The 18,872-nt window shown below is 41.0% G+C and overlaps 1 protein-coding gene across 1 annotated transcript; it reads left to right on the forward strand.

Moving 5' to 3' along the window:
- The first annotated feature begins 337 nt into the window (after nucleotides 1-337).
- NNMT (nicotinamide N-methyltransferase) lies at nucleotides 338-15,869 on the forward strand. Its single transcript, XM_067751083.1, has 3 exons — nucleotides 338-609; nucleotides 1,602-1,809; nucleotides 15,382-15,869. Exons 1-3 carry the CDS (start codon nucleotides 456-458, stop codon nucleotides 15,812-15,814), a joined length of 795 nt encoding a protein of 264 aa, XP_067607184.1. The 5' UTR covers nucleotides 338-455; the 3' UTR covers nucleotides 15,815-15,869.
- Nucleotides 15,870-18,872: the final 3,003 nt, after the last annotated feature.

Raw genomic sequence — 18,872 nt, forward strand, 5'->3', positions numbered from 1 at the left:
TATTTGTGACTCTCTTTCCTGGGAGAATCCCTGCAAGAAGAATGATGGTGCCATGGGAAGGTGACCCATCTGTCTGAACCTAGAGGTTCTTCTATGAGTTAAATAACTTCCCTGGTGAGCCCAGGTGAGTCTTCTTGTCTCTAGTCCGTTGCAGCTGAACTTCACCCCTTGGCTGAGCATTGCATACAGCTCATAGCCCTCCCCCTTCCCCTTCCCCCTTCTTTTAGGCTCCCTTCCCCAGGAATTTCATCACTTCCTAGAACTGCCAAAACATTTCTGGTATATTTCTCTCAGTTAGTGTTTAACTAAACATCTACCTTTAAGGGATGGGCTGAACTGATGGAAGAAATATTGATAGCCAGAAACTCAAGAAGACAATTTCTGCAGGGTGCCTCCCTGGCGTCTGGAGGGGCGAGAAGGAGGGCAGTGGACTGTTGGCACAGGAGTGAGACACAATGGAATCTGGCTTCACCTCCAAGGACACTTATCTGAGCCATTTTAACCCTCAGGCTTATCTAGAAAAATATTATAGCTTTGGGTCCAGACACTCTGCAGAAAAACAGATTCTTAGGCATCTTCTGAAAAATCTTTTCAAGATATTTTGCCTAGGTAAGTTTGTCTGTTGTCTGTGTGTCTCCCCTCCAAATGTGAGTCATATAGAGAGAGTCTCAGGGCATAACTCTTGTGTCTAATCATTGTTATTTGACAGCCCTCTTGGCATCACCCATTCATTTAACTCGGATAAAAACTAACATCGGGGTGGATACTTTACAGTTTACAAAGTGCTTTTATATCCATTATCTCCTTTGGCCCTGCAAGAGGATAATCTAAAAACTGGAGTTCTGTCCTTGATTCTACATTGATTTGCTAGGTCACTAGCCAGACATTTCACTTAAGAAATGGAGATTCTAGGGACTTCCTTAATGGTCCAGTGGTTTAAGACTTTGCCTTCCAATGCAGGGGGTGCGGGTTTGATCCCTGATTGGGGAGCTAAGATCCCACATGTCTCATGGCCAAAAAACCAAAACATAAAACAAAAGCAATATTGTAACTAATTCAATAAAAACTTTAGAAATGGTCCACATCAAAAAAAAAAAATTAAAAAGAAAAAAGAAATGGAGATTCTAGTAATTATTCTATTCCTAACTCAAAGGAATGTTGTGAATGTGCATGAGATAAAGACCTCCCATGAAGGGAGGATGCTTTTTGAAGAACTGGATGTTTTTTTGGAGAAAGACATTATAAAAACTCAATTTTTAAAAAATTTTAACTTTCTCTCAAAGCATTCCTTAATAGTTTTTACATTATCTGTGTGGCAGTCTTTCTGGATTAGGGGTCTGTACACCAGATGCAGATCTTTTTTTTCCTCCTCCTAGAGCTAAAAATATACCAGCAACATGCTCTACCCTTGAATGGGGAATGGAAAGTAAAAAATGTTTTAAAAAGAGACATTGAGGGAAGAGGGGTGACTAGAGAGATGGTCTGTCTTTGGGGCTCTCCTTGGGGCTCCCCAGCATAGTCCTGGCAAACAGAGTGCAAATCAGCTCTATCTGCCACCATATTATGCCTGACCCCCTTCCTCATTCCCTCCTCTAAACCAGATGGTGTGAAGGGAGACCTCCTGATCGACATTGGCTCTGGCCCCACCATCTATCAGCTCCTCTCTGCCTGTGAATCCTTCAAGGAGATCATCGCCACTGACTATACTGATCAGAACCTGCAGGAGCTGGAGAAGTGGCTGAAGAAGGAGCCAGGGGCCTTTGACTGGTCCCCAGTGGTGACCTATGTGTGTGAGCTTGAAGGGAACAGGTAGAGAAACTCGGGTCTTCTTCCTGGCTTTCTTAGGGTACCTGTGCACCAGTTCATTTTTCAGAACCAAAAATTATCCTTAGAGTCCAAGTTGAAAAGCAAAGGAAACAGAGAGAGAGGGACCAAGGAGAAATCCAAATGGAGAAAGAGAGAGCTAGAGAGAGAGAACGAGAGTGAAGCACATGCGTGTTGTGCGCACGCGCAGGCACGTGCATATGTGTGTGTGTGTGTGTGTGTGTGCACCAGAACTGCAGAAGACATAGCTGAAAAAACTGAAGAGTTGGTTACTGAGCCAAGATGAGTGGTCACAAAACCTTTCCAGGCCTGTGTATGGATACAGTGTGCAGGTCAGATACTGTAGGACCTTGTTTTAGGAAAACTTCAAGTAAGAGGCCAAACCAGCTCCTCGCTAGAAGGTTTCAGGTCAGGGCTTGCTGCCCTAGTGACACTCTGTTGCTAGCCATCCAAATGCATAGATCTCTGCTGTGAAAGTGGCTAATGCTGACACCACCAGATATAACAAAAATCTGACTAGGTTTTTAAACTGAGATTAGCAGCATAAAGGAATTATTGGAAAAGAATTTGTTACTCACCATCCATAAAATTAGGGCTTTATATATTGACAACTAATGATCAAAATCTTATAGTACCCTATCTGTAAGTAAATTTAAGCAAAAGTTTGTTTAAATTACTAATTTCTCCCCATGCAAGAAATTGGCAATAGACTACCAGCCAGAGGTGAAGAGTCGAGCACTTCACTTTGTTATTCCCTCGTCCCATTCTACAGCCCAGCCGACCATCAGTGCCTGGAGCATCATGGCTTTGCTGCTATGAATATTGACAAGACCCCAGAGACTCCTTTGTCAATGGCACAAAAAGACCACTTTTGTGTTCTAGTGTTTAGCAGAGGAGGTGCCTTGTCTCCTAGAGCTCACATCAGGGAAGGCAGGCACATGCCAAATCATTTAGGGCCTTCAAGGCCAAGTTAATGCTTGTGGACTTCAAGTGTAACAAGAAGACATCAGAGGTATAACTAGGAGAGTGATGTGACCCAACTTACATTTACAAAGATCTCTCTGGCTATTGTGTAGAGAATCGATTGGAGGTTTAGAGAACAAGAGATGCAGAAGGGAGAGAGGATGGTGGCTTGGACTAGGTGATGGAGAGAGACAGAAGGTTTTAAGATGAATTTTTGAGAGAGAATGAATAAGAGCTGGTAGCGACTGGTTAGTGGGAATGAGGAAAGGGAAGTATCAAGGATGACTCCCATGTTCCTGAACTCGAACAACAGGGGGATTGAGGTACCATTCCTGAATCCCAGGTATGAATATAAAATCATGTGTTCTCAACATGTCGCTCAGGAGTATGCCTACCTCCATGTTCTTCTGGAGTGATTGATGGTCAATTCATTTTTCTATACTTGCACTTATATTTGATTCCCATCTATTTACCAACTTTTGTTTATTCCTGAGTCAAGTTCTCTTCTGAAAATGTCTCTAAATTCTGCTTCTATTTCTTTAACCCTCCCATTTTCTTTTAAAGGTCTGCTGGCTTCGGCTTATTAGGAGTATTCTAAACTGTATATTCATTTTCTTACCTACTGTTGCTACATTGTCTTATTGGTAGTAAATGTGGATTGTCAAATCTAAGTTATCAAGATGACTCATTGGTGGTACAATTCCTTATAGTACAGAAGTATGAATAGAAGTTTTACCTTGTGTTCCCAATTAAACTTTTTGGTATCATGCTGAGTCACTAAACTTCCACTGGGTTTTTTGGTCTTTTATTCCCTTTACCAGGGATAGTAAGTATTGAAATCAGAGAGTTTGAGTCCTCCAACTTTGTACTTTGCAAGATATTTTGGCAAATTTAGTGCCATTACTTTTAGAATAAACTTGTAGATTTCTTCAAAAAAAGTTTACTGAGGGCTTCCCTGGTGGCACAGTGGTTGAGAGTCCGCCTGCCGATGCAGGGGACACAGGTTTGTGCCCCGGTCTGGGAAGATCCCATATGCCGCAGAGTGGCTGGGCCCGTGAGCCATGGCCGCTGAGTCTGCGCGTCTGGAGGCTGTGCTCCGCAACGGGAGAGGCCACAACAGTGAGAGGCCCGCGTACCGCAAAAAAAGAAAAAAAGTTTACTGAGATTTTTATTGTAATTTCTTTGAATTTACAAATCAATTTAGGAGAATGGATATATTGCATCTCCAGTCCATGAACATGGTTTGTGTCTACACTTAGTTAGGACTTCAGTTTCTCTCAGTTCTCATATTTTGCATATATTTTGTTAAAATGTCCCTGTGTTTCATGTTTTTTAATGCTACTGTTGATTGTATCTTTTAAATTTCAATTTCATTTTATTAGTTTCATCTGCTAGTATATAGATGTACAATTGATTTTTTGTATATTAGATCTTGCTGACTTCATTAATTTCATATTTTATTTTATTTTTTATATTGAAATATAGTTGATTTACAATACTTGTGTTGGTTTCAGGTGTACAGCAAAGTGATTCATTTAACATATATATGTATATATCTATATTCTTTTTTCTATTTTTTTCCATTATAGTTTATTACAAAATATTGTGCTAATTAATTTTAATCATTTTTGGTAGATTCCATAGTATTTTCTATGTACATTCTTATATGATATACAAATAAAAATACTTTTACTTCTTCTATTTCAACTTTATGCCTTTATTTTTTATGCCCTATTACATTGACTAGGACCACCAAAACAATATTGAACAAAAATGATAAGGACAGACATTTGTGTTTTTTTCCATATCTAAGGAAAAAATGTTCAATGATTCATCATTAAGAATGACATTATTTATAGGTTTTTCATAGAAATTCTTTATCAGACTAAGTTCCCTTGTATTTCTAGTTTCTTGGGGGGTTTTAATCAAATGTTTAAATTTGTCACAAATTTTTTTTGCATTTACTGAGATGGTCATGTGATGTTTCTCCATATTCTGAGAACATGAATTATGTTGGATGATTTTTGGTATTTAAACCAAACTGGCATAAAACCCTTGGTCATGAAGTAGTAATCTTTTTATGTATTACTGGATGTGATTTGCCAATATTTTTTAAGGATTTTTGCATCTATATTTATGAGGGATATTGAGCTATAAATCTATTTTCTTGTTATATGCTTGGCAGATTTTGATATCCACATGATGCTAACTCATATAATAATTTGGAAGTGTTTCTTCCTCCCCTAATTTTTGAAGGAGTTTGTATTATTTCTTCCTTAAATGATTGATAGAATTCACCAATGAAGCTATCTGAACATGAAGGTTTCTTCCTGTGTGAGGAAGTTTTTTATTAAGAAGAGTATTCCTTTAATGACTATTTGGATTGTCTATTTCTTCTTTTGTCTGTTTTGATAAGTACTATTTTTCAAGGAATTTGTCCTTTACATCTCGGTTGTCAACTTTATTGTCATAAAGTTTTTTTTACAATATCCCTTTATTACTCTTTTAATGTCTGTAGGATCTTTGGTGATTGTCCCTCTTTCATTCTAAAATTGGCAATTTGTCTTTTTTTTTAAATCTTGATTGATCTTGTTAGAGATGATACATTTTATTAATCTTTTCAAAGAACCAGCTCTTGGCTTTGTTGATTTTCTCAGTTGTCCATTGTGTATTCCACTGATTTCTACTCCTATTTCTCTTATTTTCTGTCTTTCACTTACTTTAGTTTTAATATGCTCTTCTTTTTCTAGCTTCTTGAGATAGAAGCTTAGGTCATTTATTCTCACACTTTCCTTCAGCACTCTTTTAGCTGCATCCCATGATTTTTGATGTGTCATATTTTTGTTATTATCCAATTCAGCATATATTCTAATTTTCTTTGTGATTTCTTCTTTGACCATCCATTATTTGTAATTGTGTTGCTTAATTTCCAAAATTGTTGGGATTTTTTTTCTAGATATTGTTACTGGTTTGCAATTAAATTTCATTGTAGTCAGAGTTTTATTTTGTGACCCAGCATATGATCTATTTGGTGAACCTTCTATGTGCTCTACATTGAAAAGAATGTATATTGTCCAGTTGTTGGTGTCGTTTCTATAAATATTAATTCAGTCAGGTAGATTGATAATATTGTTCAAATTCTCTACATGATTTTTTGTTTACTTATTCTATCAATTACTGGGAGAGAGAGTGTTAAAAATCTCAAATAATGATTGTGGATTCATCTCTTGCTCCTCATAATTCTGTCAACATTTGCTTCATGCATTTTGAAGCTTGTTATCAGCAGCATACACTTTTAGGGTTGTTATGTCTTCTTGATGAATTGACTATTTTATCATTATGTCTCCCTTTACCTCCAGTAATACACTTTGTTTTGAAGTCAACTTTGATATTAATATGGCCACACCAGCCTTCTTATTCTTGCTGATGGCATAAGGTGGTAGGGGCCTCTAAGATGGTCCCCAGTAATCTTCACTTCATGTATTCATGCTCTTGCTTAATTCTCTCCCCATTAATATCCATTGGATTTAATGACTGGATTCTAACAAATATGGTGCTGTAGAGTGATGGGACATCAATTCTGAGATTAGGATACAAAGAGAGTACAGCTTCCCTATTGGGTGCTCTCTCTTACACTCACTCACTTGTCCTAAGGAGTGAGTTTGGAATCAAATTTACCCCCAGGTGGGCCTTCAGATGACACTGGACAACTCTGAGATTGGCCAACACTGCAGTCTCATGAGGGACCTTGCACCAGAGACACTCAGCTAATCTGTACCCAAGTATCTGACCTGCAGAAACTGTGAGATGAATGTTTGTCATTTTAAATTGTTAAGTTTGGGCATAATTTGTTATGTAACAATCGATAAATAATATACATGGTATAGCTTTTTCTACCCTTTTGTTTTCAACCTGTCCGTGTTTTTATATTTAAAATGACTTGTTTTCAAATAACATGTAGTAGGTCTTGCTTTTCAATCCAACCTGACAATTTCTACCTTTTAACTGGATTGTTTACTCAATTTACATTTAATGTAATTAGTGATATTGTATGGCTGAGTCTAAATCTACCATCTTGGTATATATTTTCTATTTATCCCATCTGTTTGGTGTTCATTTGTACCTTTGTCCTGCTTCTTGTTGGTGAATGTAATATTTTTTGTTTTTCCATTTATATAGTATAATTATACACATTTTTAGTATGCCTTTATCTCCTCTATTGACTTTTATCTCCTCTGTTGACCTCTTTTGTGTTTTGTGTGTGTGTGTGTGCATGCATGCGCATGATTTTTCTAGAAATTACATAATATATTTGCAACATCTCATGAACAATGTAAGATATTACAACAGTGTAATTCCTATAACCCACTCTCCTGCCCCTTATACACTTGTTGTCATATATTTATTCTGTATAAACTGTAACACTATAATACACTGTTATAATTTTTGCTTTAAGCAGTCAGTAGTGCTTTTATTTGCTTTATTGTTTTATTTTTAATTTTGGTTAAGAAAACACACATCATAAAATTTATCACCTTAATTCTTTAAGTGTACAGTTTTGTAGTTTTAAGTATATTCACATCAGTCAGTAGTATTTTCAATAAATATATATAAAGTCTTCTGTGTTTATCCACAAATCTGTCCTGTCTAGTATTCTTCACTCCTTTCTACAGATCTAGGCTTCTATCTGACATCATTTCCCTTCACCTGGAGAACTTCTTTTAGTGTTTTTGTATAATGTATTTCTGCTGGAGACAAATTCTCTCAGCTTATCAATATCAGGTAAGAATCAATAATTCTTTTCTTCCTCGTAATATGAGGAATTTAACAATTTTTGACACCCAAAGTCCTTCTGGCATCTTCCTTCTCAAAGTTTATTGTTAAACTTTGAGATTTTAAATCCAAATATTGTAATTTAAAGTATTTTTATATTTTCTTTGAACATCATATGCTCTCAGTTTGTAATCATATTTGCAATTATATGGATGTATTTGATGCTCATTTTATAGGATTTTTTTAGTTGTTGAGTTTTTAATTCCGATTCATGTCATAGTCAACCGAGTAAGTCTTTGGACCTTTTTCAAGAAGAACGCAAATGTGACATATTTCCTACACCCATGAATATTGGGAAGGTATTTTTGGTGCCCTTACTCATGAGCAACATTGTAAAATTGTTTAATATTGCTTAAACATTGCTCCACGTTATTCCACCGCATTAAGTAAGAAATCAAGAGAGGCTCTTTTCACATGCCATTTTAACCTGTAAACCCCTTACTTAGAATTTTATGCTGGCTAGAGCCTTCAAACATCACATATGTTCTTCAAGATAACAGTAATTTCAAACTTTTTAAATGGACTATGTGATTTCACAGAATGAAATTGACACTAACTAGAAGAAAACTGTAGTGATGAGGATTTAGACAATATTCAAAATTATTAAATAAGGAATTTCCCAGGACTTATAGAATATCAGGGAAAGTTTATCAAAAAGTTCTTAGTCGTTGTCAGACAGCACATCTTTCCAAGGACCAAATCATGCGTCAAGAGGCTTTTAGAACTTTGCTCTCAATTTCCCTAGCTATCACAAGCCTTTCCACCTTATTCAGAAATGAACCCTTAACATCTAGCAGGATGCTGAAAGCGTTACTTATCTCAAGCGAGAATCGTCAGCTCGTAACAATTGTTCCTGAGACACTGTCCCTTCCCAATCACTCTGTCAGGCTAAGGAACTGTATTTTTGGTGGTAAAATTCTGCATTCTCACCCTTATCCTTCTGCTAGATCCTGTGGCTTCAACTGTTTTGAGCATGATAGTGATCCCATTCAACTAATGTCTTTCTTGCATCTTCAAGTTCCTCTATCAACCCATAACCTATTTCCCCCGAGATTATTTCTTCTTTATCTGCAGCTATTTCTTGTGCTGACTGCTTCCAGAGACAATTTGAGCTGTCTACTTACTCTTCCTCCTGTTCCTCTGGAGTGTGACTCAGACATTTAGATACCACTCATTTTTACAATTATCCGAAAAGTTGTAAGACACTGGTACCAAATTCTTGTCTCACGCTATACATATTCATCAAGTCAGCAAGTCAAATACTAAGATATAACTAACTACTCAAGAACGAAGCAAGGAAAATGAGCGTCACCTTACGAAGTCCTAGAAACAGCATTAACTTACCTCTGGCACCTGGAACCTGGAACACGTTGCCTTGTGGCCCACAGACGAGCAGCTTCCATATCATCTGGGAACTTATTAGGAATGCAGACTCTCAGGCCTACCTACAGAATCAGAATCTGCATTTTAACAAGATCTGCAGGGGACTGTATGCATTTTACAGTTTGAGAAGCACGGGTGTTTGGAAGGGAGCTCCCCAACAGGTATGTCAGGACACGCTGGTGGGGATGTGTTAGAGGTGTGCTCTGCAGGTTCTCCTCAGCCCTCAGCCCTTGGGGCAGGGGTCTGGGGAAGTTGGAGCCCCTCCTGGTTGCCTCTACAGACAGCAGCTCCTCCACTTAGCTCCGTGTACCTGACAGGAGAAAGCTTGAGCACCTGTAGAGGTGGCGGTTCTCTGAAAGAAATACTTTCCATACAAAGATTTTCTTATCTATTGAGAAAGATGTTGTCTAGGGCGCCCAATAGACACACCTGTGCCAAATTTGTTCTGTGAACTAGTGAAATGCCTCTATCCCAAAGCATCCCTGTATTCCCAAGTCTTGTAAAAGATTGATATTCTTTCTCAAACTCGCCACCTTGGTGGTCATGATGATTGTCTCAGGGATGACTGGGAAAAGCTTTTGCCTTTTACAAGGATGTCTTTCTCTTGAGCACGGGCTCTCACTGCATTATCTCTTGGAGGAAATTAACAGGACGAAAAACCTTCAACTGTCCATTTCTTCAAATGGTAAACATTTCTATTCCTGTGTGTCAAAGCATCTCAAAATTAATGTGCCCAAAATAGAGCTATGATCTTCCCCAGATCTGCTTTATTTCTGGTATTCTTATCTCCTTGAATGGCATCATCATATAATTAATTGGAGAAGCCAGAAACCTGGAAGTCAGTCCTGTCGTCTCCCTGTCAGTCATGTTTCATGACCAGCAGCAAGTTCTGTCCACTTCACTTCCTGAGTTCCTCTTAAACCAGTATATTTCTTCCAGTATTTTCCATGCAAGCTGTTTTCTTGGTCCAAGCTACCAACCTCTCCTTCCTAACTGGCCTCCCACCTCCATTCTTGTCCCAAATTGATTGCCTCAAAGTATAAACCTGATCATATCACTCCTTTCCTTAGCACCCCCTTAATATCTCCCCATGGCTTTTAGGATTAAAAAGCAAAATTCTTAACATGGTCCACGAAGCCCTGTCTAGTCTGGCACCTGTCTTGTGGTCCCTAGACTAGCAGCTTCCATGTCAACGGGTGGGAGCTTACCTTTTTGCCTCCCGTTCTGCCATGCCCTGTTTTGTTTTCTGAGGTTCAGCCACACTGGCATTCTCCTCTCCATGTTTCTTCCCACCAAAGGGCCTTTGCTCTTGCTATTTCCTCTTACTGGAGTATCCTCCTCCCTCCCTACTCTCTTTGGTCTAGTTCACTCCTACTTATTTATCCTCTGTTTCTCTGCTCACCTGACTCCTTTCTGGAGGAGCTATCCCTGATGCTTCTACACTGAGTCAAGCTCCTAGTATTCTTCTCTTAGTGCCATGTGCCCCTCCTGCCTGGCATTCATCACAGCTTTAATGTTTCAGTTTTGTGGGTGATCATCGGATTATGTCTTCCTCCCACACCAGACTGTAATCTCCATGAGGATAGGATTTGTTTCTCATTGACCCATCTTAGGTCTCCACTGCCCGGTGCTCTTCCTGGCGCACAATAGAAGGTCAAAAAATATTTATAAAAGAAGGGACTGCATGCATTTTGCTTTCCAGACGTTGCCTCCTAGCGTCACTCAGCTGTGGCCTGTATCGAAGGTTCACCAGTGATGAGTCCTTTTGCTCTTACAATTCTCACATTGACATCCAAGCTTATTCAGCTTTTCATTTCCTTTACACATCTTGATGGTTTTCCCTCAGGAGGGCCTGCTGGAACCTCTGGGGATGGGGCTTGGGGAGGTAAGTGGAATGGAAAAAACATGTCCAGGGGATTCTGATTCACGACCCGCCTTGCAGCGTCAGGGCAGGAAGATCCTGCTTTAAATCTCAGGATAACTACCTAGGGTCCAGACAGACAATCTTACGAAGTGTTCTTCCCAGGAGTCCCATGCTATCCTTTCCTCCCCCTCTCCCTCCTCAGTTCCTTCAGGCTTTTATAGACAGCATATTTACAGAGGATGCGGCTCCTTTTTTTTGGCATATTGATTCCTTTGAAAGGCTAGATCTTTAGAGCTAGAGAAATGGCCACACGGTGGTTAGCTTTCTGTAAAACTGCATAACATTTTTCTGGTGTGTATTTATTCCCTACCCCTTGAGCTAAACATGAAGCTGAGTGGTAATTGCCTGTGTCTCCAGGTGAGTCCATTTCGTTGCAGGTGTATCACAGGCCCCGAGGAGCCCTGAGGTGTAATCTTTACATGGCTGCCTCAGCAACTGAGTTCACCAGTGTTTGTAGTGCGTCCGAAGACAAGCAGGTATCCACGACAGTGGGTGTTTCTAACAAATTTCCCTCTCAAATTGGCACCTTCTCTGCCAGCTTTCCAGATTTCACAGTGTGTCTCACAGTTTGGGAACAATTTCCAACATCATCTAACTGGCAAGTACTAGTTCTATGGCAACTTGTGTTTTTAAAATAGCTTCATACACAGTAGGGCCCAGAGGTCCAACCGGCCTCTGATGTAATCACTTAAATACAGATTACCATAATGTTCCCAAGAGACAGCATCATCTCTGGACATGTTCAAAAGAACACTACATTGTCACTTGTTTAGCTTTTTGTAAACACTTAAGTTATCCATAGGTGAGGATAGGTTATTTGAATTTTTTCTATTCTAGATTAATTTACCTCTTCAAAGCCATGTTTCACACAGACTTTCATAATGTTGAATTATTATTTTTTATTCTTAAAATGATCTGTCAAATTATGCATGCTCTGTCAGGTGGGGTGGAAGCTTTGTAAGTGATTTCCCTATTTTTAGAACGACTAACCCTCCTGGTTTGTCCAGGACTGAGACCGGTTCCCAGGACATGGGATTTTCAGTGCAAAAACCAGAAAAGTGCAGACCACTAGGACAAATTTGTCATCCTACTACCATTTCTACCTGAAAAAGGGGAACAGGTAGACCCAGTCAAAGGAAATTATCATTTCCTGTATCTCCCAGTTTATTGGTCAGTAGGAATTCCCTGAAAGTAATATCTTGCAAAGCTTTTCTCTCTCTCTCTCTCTCTTTATTTTTTTTTTTGCGGTACGCGGGCCTCTCACTGCTGTGGCCTCTGCTGTTGCGAAGCACAGGCTCTGGACACGCAGGCCCAGCGGCCATGGCTCATGGGCCCAGCCGCTCCGCGGCATGTGGGATCTTCCCGGACTGGGGCACGAACCTGTGTCCCCTGCATCGGCAGGCGGATTCTCAACCACTGCGCCACCAGGGAAGCCCTCTTTTTTTTTTTTTTAATATTTTGGTTGGCATTTTTTAAAAAAATTATTTATTTATTTATTGGCTGCACTGGGTCTTCGTTGCTGCGAGCAGGTTTTCTCTAATTGTGGCGAGCAGGGGCTACTCTTTGTTGCAGTGCGCGGGCTCCTCATTGCAGTGGCTTCACTTGTTGCGGAGCACCGGCTCTAGGCGCGCAGGCTTCAGTAGTTGTGGCTCACGGACTCTGGAGCACAGGCTCCGTAGTTGTGGCGCACAGGCTCAGTAGTTGTGGCACATGAACTCTAGAGCACAGGCTCAGTAGTTGTGGTGCACGGGCTTAGTTTCTTCGCGGCATGTGGGATCTTCCCAGACCAGGGATCAAACCCGTGTCCCCTGCATTGGCAGGCAGATTCTTAACCACTGCGCCAGCGGGCAAGTCTTCTCTCTCTCTCTTTTAATAGAACAGCTTTATTGAGATAAAATTCACATAACATACGATTCACCCATGTAAAGGGTGACATTCAGTAGTTCTTAGTATGTTCACAGAATTGTGTGATCCTCAGCACGATTTTAGAACATCTCATAACTCCCCAAAGAAACCCTATACCCATAAGCAATCATTCTCCTTTCCCCAATCCTCTCAGCCCCAAGCAACTACTGGTCTGCTTTCAGTCTCTACAGACTTGTCTTTTCTAGATATTTCATATAAATGGAATCGTACAATATGTGGTCTTTTGTGTCTGGCTTCTGTCACTGAGCATCATGTTTTCAAGGTTCTTCCATGTTGTAGCCTGTGTCAGTTGTTCGTTCCTTTTTATTACTGAATAATATTCCATTGTATGGATAGACCACATTTTATTTATCTATTCATAATTTGTTGGACATTTGGGTTGTTTCTATCTTTTGGCTATTATGAATAATGCTGCTATAAATACTCATGGACAAGATTTTTTGTGGAAACATGTTTTCATTTCTCTTGGGTATAATCCTATGATTAGAATTCCTGGGTCATAGAGTCTGCCATACAGAGTGAAATAAGTCAGAAAGAGAAAAACAAATACCGTATGCTAACACATATATATGGAATCTAAGTAAAAAAATGGTTATGAAGAACCTAGGAGTAAGACAGGAATAAAGACACAGACATAGAGAATGGACTTGAGGACACGGGGAGGGGGAAGGGTAAGCTGGGACGAAGTGAGAGAGTGACATTGACATATATACACTACCAAATGTAAAATAGATAGCTAGTGGGAAGCAGCCGCATAGCACAGGGAGATCAGCTCGGTTTTTTGTGACCACCTAGAGGGATGGGATAGGGAGGGTGGGAGGGAGACGCAAGAGGGAGGAGATTTGGGGATATATGTGTATGTATAGCTGATTCACTTTGTTATAAAGCAGAAAGTAACACACCATTGTAAAGCAATTATACTCCAATAAAGATGTTAAAAAAAAAAAACCAACAGAATTCCTGGGTCATGTTAAATCTCTATGTTAAACCTTTTTTCTTTTTTTTTTTTGGAACTTCCAGACTGTTTTCCAAAGTAGCTGGACCATTGTACCATCTCACCAACAGTGTATGTAGGTTCCAGTTTCTCCATGTCCTTGCCAACACTTATTATCTGTCTTTTTTATTATAATCATCCTAGTTGGTGCAAAGTTGTATCTCATGGTTTGATTTTCATTTCTCTGATGTCAGCGATATTGAGCATCTTTTCTTATGCTTATTAAGCTTCTTAAATGGAAAATTATAACACAATTAAAGGATGTTTGTAAATAACTGATTATACACACTAGGCTTTAGATTTTAAGTATTTAAATAGGATGCCCACAGCTAATTGCTGTTATCTCAAATCATTCTACCTGGAGGTAAGTCTCCAAGTTTTCTTTAAACCATCAACTTTTCCTCATGACCAGAAATGGTCCCAGTATAAATCTCTCTCATTTGCTCTGATGTTGGGCCATCCTCCGTTCTCTCTATCAAGCATCGTTGCCTGAGTGGCTGTCTTCTCTGGAGCCAGCGACTGTGTGTTTCTTGCACATAAGCCTGGATTTGCAACCCTGGTGCTTTGTTGATTAACTTCCTCAAAGTGTTGGATACTCAATCATCACTTATACTATTTGGACTCAGTGGCCTTCTGGGCACTTTATACACTCAGCGATTCCTCTCTTTGTCTTACCTCTCTGATTTTCTGCTACTTCTTTTCCTTTGTCTGTTCCCTTTCTCCAGTTTCTCTTGCTTACTCTATGTGTTTATTTAATTTTGTTCATTGGTTAGTTTGTTCCTTTATTCCTCCACTGATAAATTCCAAAAGGATCTGAGGCACTGGATTCCATCTCCTGCCCTTGCCTTTTCTCCTGTCATTAACGAATTTTCTCTCAAGAAACCCATTGATTTGGCAGAAAAGGATAGGATTCCTAGCAAGGCTACCAAGAAAACTATCTCCATCAGGAAACATCCTCCCTATCTGCAATATCTTTTGGAGCCTGAGAATGGAAACAAGGAGTTTTCATCTTTCCAGAAAGGCCCTGGCCACAGCTGTGTGACATGATCAACCGTTTCTACGAATGTCTATGGATGACCTCCTATTCATCAGTAGCTACTACAAAGATACCATTTCTGCATTTAAACCATTATTGCTTGATATATGTGGCCAAACAGTCACCACCTTACAGTTTGGTAGAGGGAACAAGGCTAATAATAATAACAACAATAATAAATGATGTAGGCACTATTCTAAGCAGTAGAAGAAGAATTTCATGGGGGCAGTCCACTGTAGAAGCAGGCAACTAGGTATTTTTATTATCATTTCCATATTATTATTTACTTTGTAAAAAGATTTAACCCAGCACAAGGTACTATGGTCACCTTCAGATACCAAAATGGTCCCTCATTTCTTCTTTATCTGTTTTTACAACAGGGATGGCCCTAAGGTTATACCCTTTGGGACAACACTGCCATTTTCATTCCTGACCTAAGAGATCTGGGGTTCCCACGAGTGGGGTAGCCAGTGATCTTTGTCGGTTTGTGTGTTTCAGAGTCAAGGGACCAGAGAAGGAGGAGAAGTTGAGGCGGGCGATCAAGCAGGTCCTGAAGTGTGACGTGACTCAGAGCTGGCCTCTGGGGGCTGTCCCACTGCCCCCGGCCGACTGCCTGCTCAGCACGCTGTGCCTGGACGCCGCCTGCCCGGACCTCCCTGCCTACCGTGCGGCCCTCAGGAACCTCGGCAGCCTGCTGAAGCCGGGGGGCTTCCTGGTGCTCGTGGACGCTCTGAAGAGCAGCTACTACATGATCGGCGAGCAGAGGTTCTCCAGCCTCTGCCTGGGCCGGGAGGCAGTGGAGGCTGCCGTGAGGGAGGCCGGCTACACCATTGAACAGTTTGAAGTGATTTCCCAAAGTTATTCTTCCAACATGGCCAGCAATGAAGGGCTTTTCTCCCTGGTGGGGCGGAAGCTGAGCACATCTGTATGATACCTTGGGATCGCCATTAAAGCAATTCCTCTGGCTTCCCCAGTTGACTTCAATCCTTGGTTCTAACTGCCATGGTCATTGTTCTGAGTAGAGGCTAATGGCTGGGGCCCAATGGTTCATCTAGGGCAGGGCTGGAGTGGTCAGTCTGCCTAGGAACCATTGGTTGACCACCTACTCTGTGCTCCCCATGTGTGCTGGTGTTATGAGGACTCCAACATGACAAATGGGCATGTCTAGTCTTCACTGCCTATGATTACAAAAGAATACCTCATTTTCCTTGAATATCCCAGTTATGATGGCTTAAGCCCACACATGCCTACAGAGAAGTGTCTGCAGTTATTCACTCCTCATTTCCTGGAGGCCCTGATGCCTTCTTCTCTCCCAGGAACAGACTTCCCCTGTTCTTCACTTCTTGCCTTCTCTGGGAACCGTGTCCTCCTCTGGGGTCTACTGGTGCTACCACCACCCAGGGTCAGAGAACAGCTGTCACTTTTGCCTCTTGGTCTCAAGAATGGGGTAGGCCTTTCTTTTACTTCCCTCAACACACCTGAGCCAAGGCTGTGACTTTTATACCTGAAGAGAAGTTTACGAGTTAGCAAGAGAGAAAAGAGACCCTGTCTTACAGGTGCTATTAGAAACCAGTATCTTTGGGAATTCCCTGGTGGTCCAGTGGTGAGGACGCCATGCTTTCACTGCTGAGGGCCTGGATTCAATCCCTGGTCAGGGAACTAAGATCCCGCAAGGCACGCTGTGTGGCCAAAAAAGAAAAAAAGAAAGAAAGAAACAAGTATCTCAGAGCCCGCATCTGTAGAGGGTCCTGGAAGGTAGCCTGTTGGCATAACTGTTGGCCAAGCATCTACTCATCTACTTAGCATACCTCCATATGGCACGACCACCCTTTCTGGGTCCTATGCCTGTCACCCCGAGGCTCTAAAACAGAAGTTGACAAACTACGACCCAGGAGCCAAATCCAGCCTGCTGCCCATTTTGTAAAGTTTTATTGGAACACAGCCATGGCCATTCATTTGTGTACTGTCTGTGGTTGTTTTCCTGCTGTGATGGTAGAACTGAGTAATTATGAGAGCAACTGTATGTATAGCCTGAAAAGCCTAAAATATCTATTATTTAGATGTTTATAAAAAAACAGTTTGCCTTCCCCTACCCGAGAGAGAGAGAAGGAGTTTCCTCTTCACCCTGGTCTGAGGCCCCTTTCTCTAGTCTTCATTTCTCATCCCAAGATTTCTCTCTTCCTAGGATTACTGACAGTGGACATTTCTGCTTCTCACAAGGGAGCGTCCTTCCTCCCCACTCCCCCCGACATGCAATGACAATCACATCAGGGCAGGAGAGTCCAACACCAGTACATTTTTGTTTACTTGGTTGTAAATGACACAGTATTGGTCCATTTCCGAGACATTTCCAACTGTTCAATTATCATAGGACATTCACATCACAACATTCTAACCTGTTTAGGGGTTCTAGAGATTCTGTCCTGAAGGTCACTAACAGGCCAGTCCAGGCTGCATCAAGAAGGCCAAGTCCAGCTCTGTTCCTGTAAGCAGGTGGGGAGGGTCAGACCTGCGCATCCTTTCTCCAAGTGACTGTTCCCAGAAGGCAGCACACTTAGCTCCCCAGCAGCCAGCACCAGTCACCCAGGCTCCAAGGAAGCAGCAAAGTCTGTGGGGACTGGGCTCTCCCAAAACTGTGCCATCTACCTCCACCCAGAATGAAGGCCACAGCGTCTGAAAACATCTGCATTTGGTTACCCCCCAGCCCGCCCAAGGCAATGGCCCTTGCTTACATTTGCATAACAGCAAAGGAAAACATAAGCCTACTTTTAAAACAGGATTTCCTGGTTTCAACCTCTTTTAAAAACAGCAATTCCTTTTTAAAACAAGCTTTCAAACGATAGGTTTTCTACTTTGACCTATGCAATTTTGGCTGGTGGGGGGGAAGAGGGGGGTTGGATGCCAGGGGAAGAAGCTGAGACCAGATGGCCCACAACAACTTTGTAAGGCACAGTCCCTGAGCAGATTAGTCTTCTGTGATTTTTACCTCTAAGATGACATTTATGGTAACACTTTTTGTTTCCCCACTGAACTGTGAGCCTCTTGGGATTATATTGGGATTCCCCAACCCTTTGGCCAGACATGGTCTAGGCTCTGGGCACAGAGCAGTGAATAGCGGAGGTTAGAACCCTGTTCTGGGAGTTTATGTTCTAGAAGAGGAAGTGGGGGACAGGAAGATAAGGAAACTAATCAATGAATGAGATACTTTCTGATAGCGATCAGAGCTATGAAGGCACTATAACAGGATAATGGGCTGGAGACTGTCTGATTGACGGAACATCTGACTAAAAAATGGTTTAAAAAATAGGGGTTTATTAATCTCACAAAGAAGAAACGCAGACGTAGGCACTTGCAGGAGAAAGTGGTGGCTGTACAGCATGATCAGGCATCCCGGTCATATCCATCTTTCTACTCTGCCTGTGCCTGTGAGTGGAGTTTTCATGGGGGAAAATCTGTTTCAGAAGCCCCAGCTGGCTTCCTACCTCTTACTGACCAGACTAACATGCCCACCTCTAGACCAATTGCAGGCAAAACAGAAAAGACACAGGGCACACTACTAAAGATTTGTTAAATGAGTCAATACATTCTTAGGTGACAGCAAAAAGAAAAAAGAAAACTCACTGGATTCAGCAAACAAGCCAGCAGCTCTGATAATCTCAGCATCCAATTTTTTTTTCTACAAAGATCATCCCATTTTCAAAATCTGGCTCTGCTACTTACTAGCTGTTTCTCCTTGGGCAAGTTACATAACCTCTCTGTGTCTGCCTCCTTATTTGTAAAATGAGATTAAAATAGAATTTCCTATCAAAAGAATACAAATGAATTGCTACATATAAAGGACCTAGAATAAATGCTTGGCACTTGATAAGCACACAATATTTATTTATTGTTAGCTCTAATATTATTATCTTTGATATTAGTTGCCAAAGCAGCTGAGAAGAGATATCTTGAGCTCTAACTAAGAGAGAGGATTGCAGTTCTGGGCTGCA

This window comes from Pseudorca crassidens, chromosome 9 (genome assembly GCF_039906515.1).
Source record: "Pseudorca crassidens isolate mPseCra1 chromosome 9, mPseCra1.hap1, whole genome shotgun sequence".
Classification (NCBI taxonomy): Eukaryota; Metazoa; Chordata; class Mammalia; order Artiodactyla; family Delphinidae; genus Pseudorca; species Pseudorca crassidens.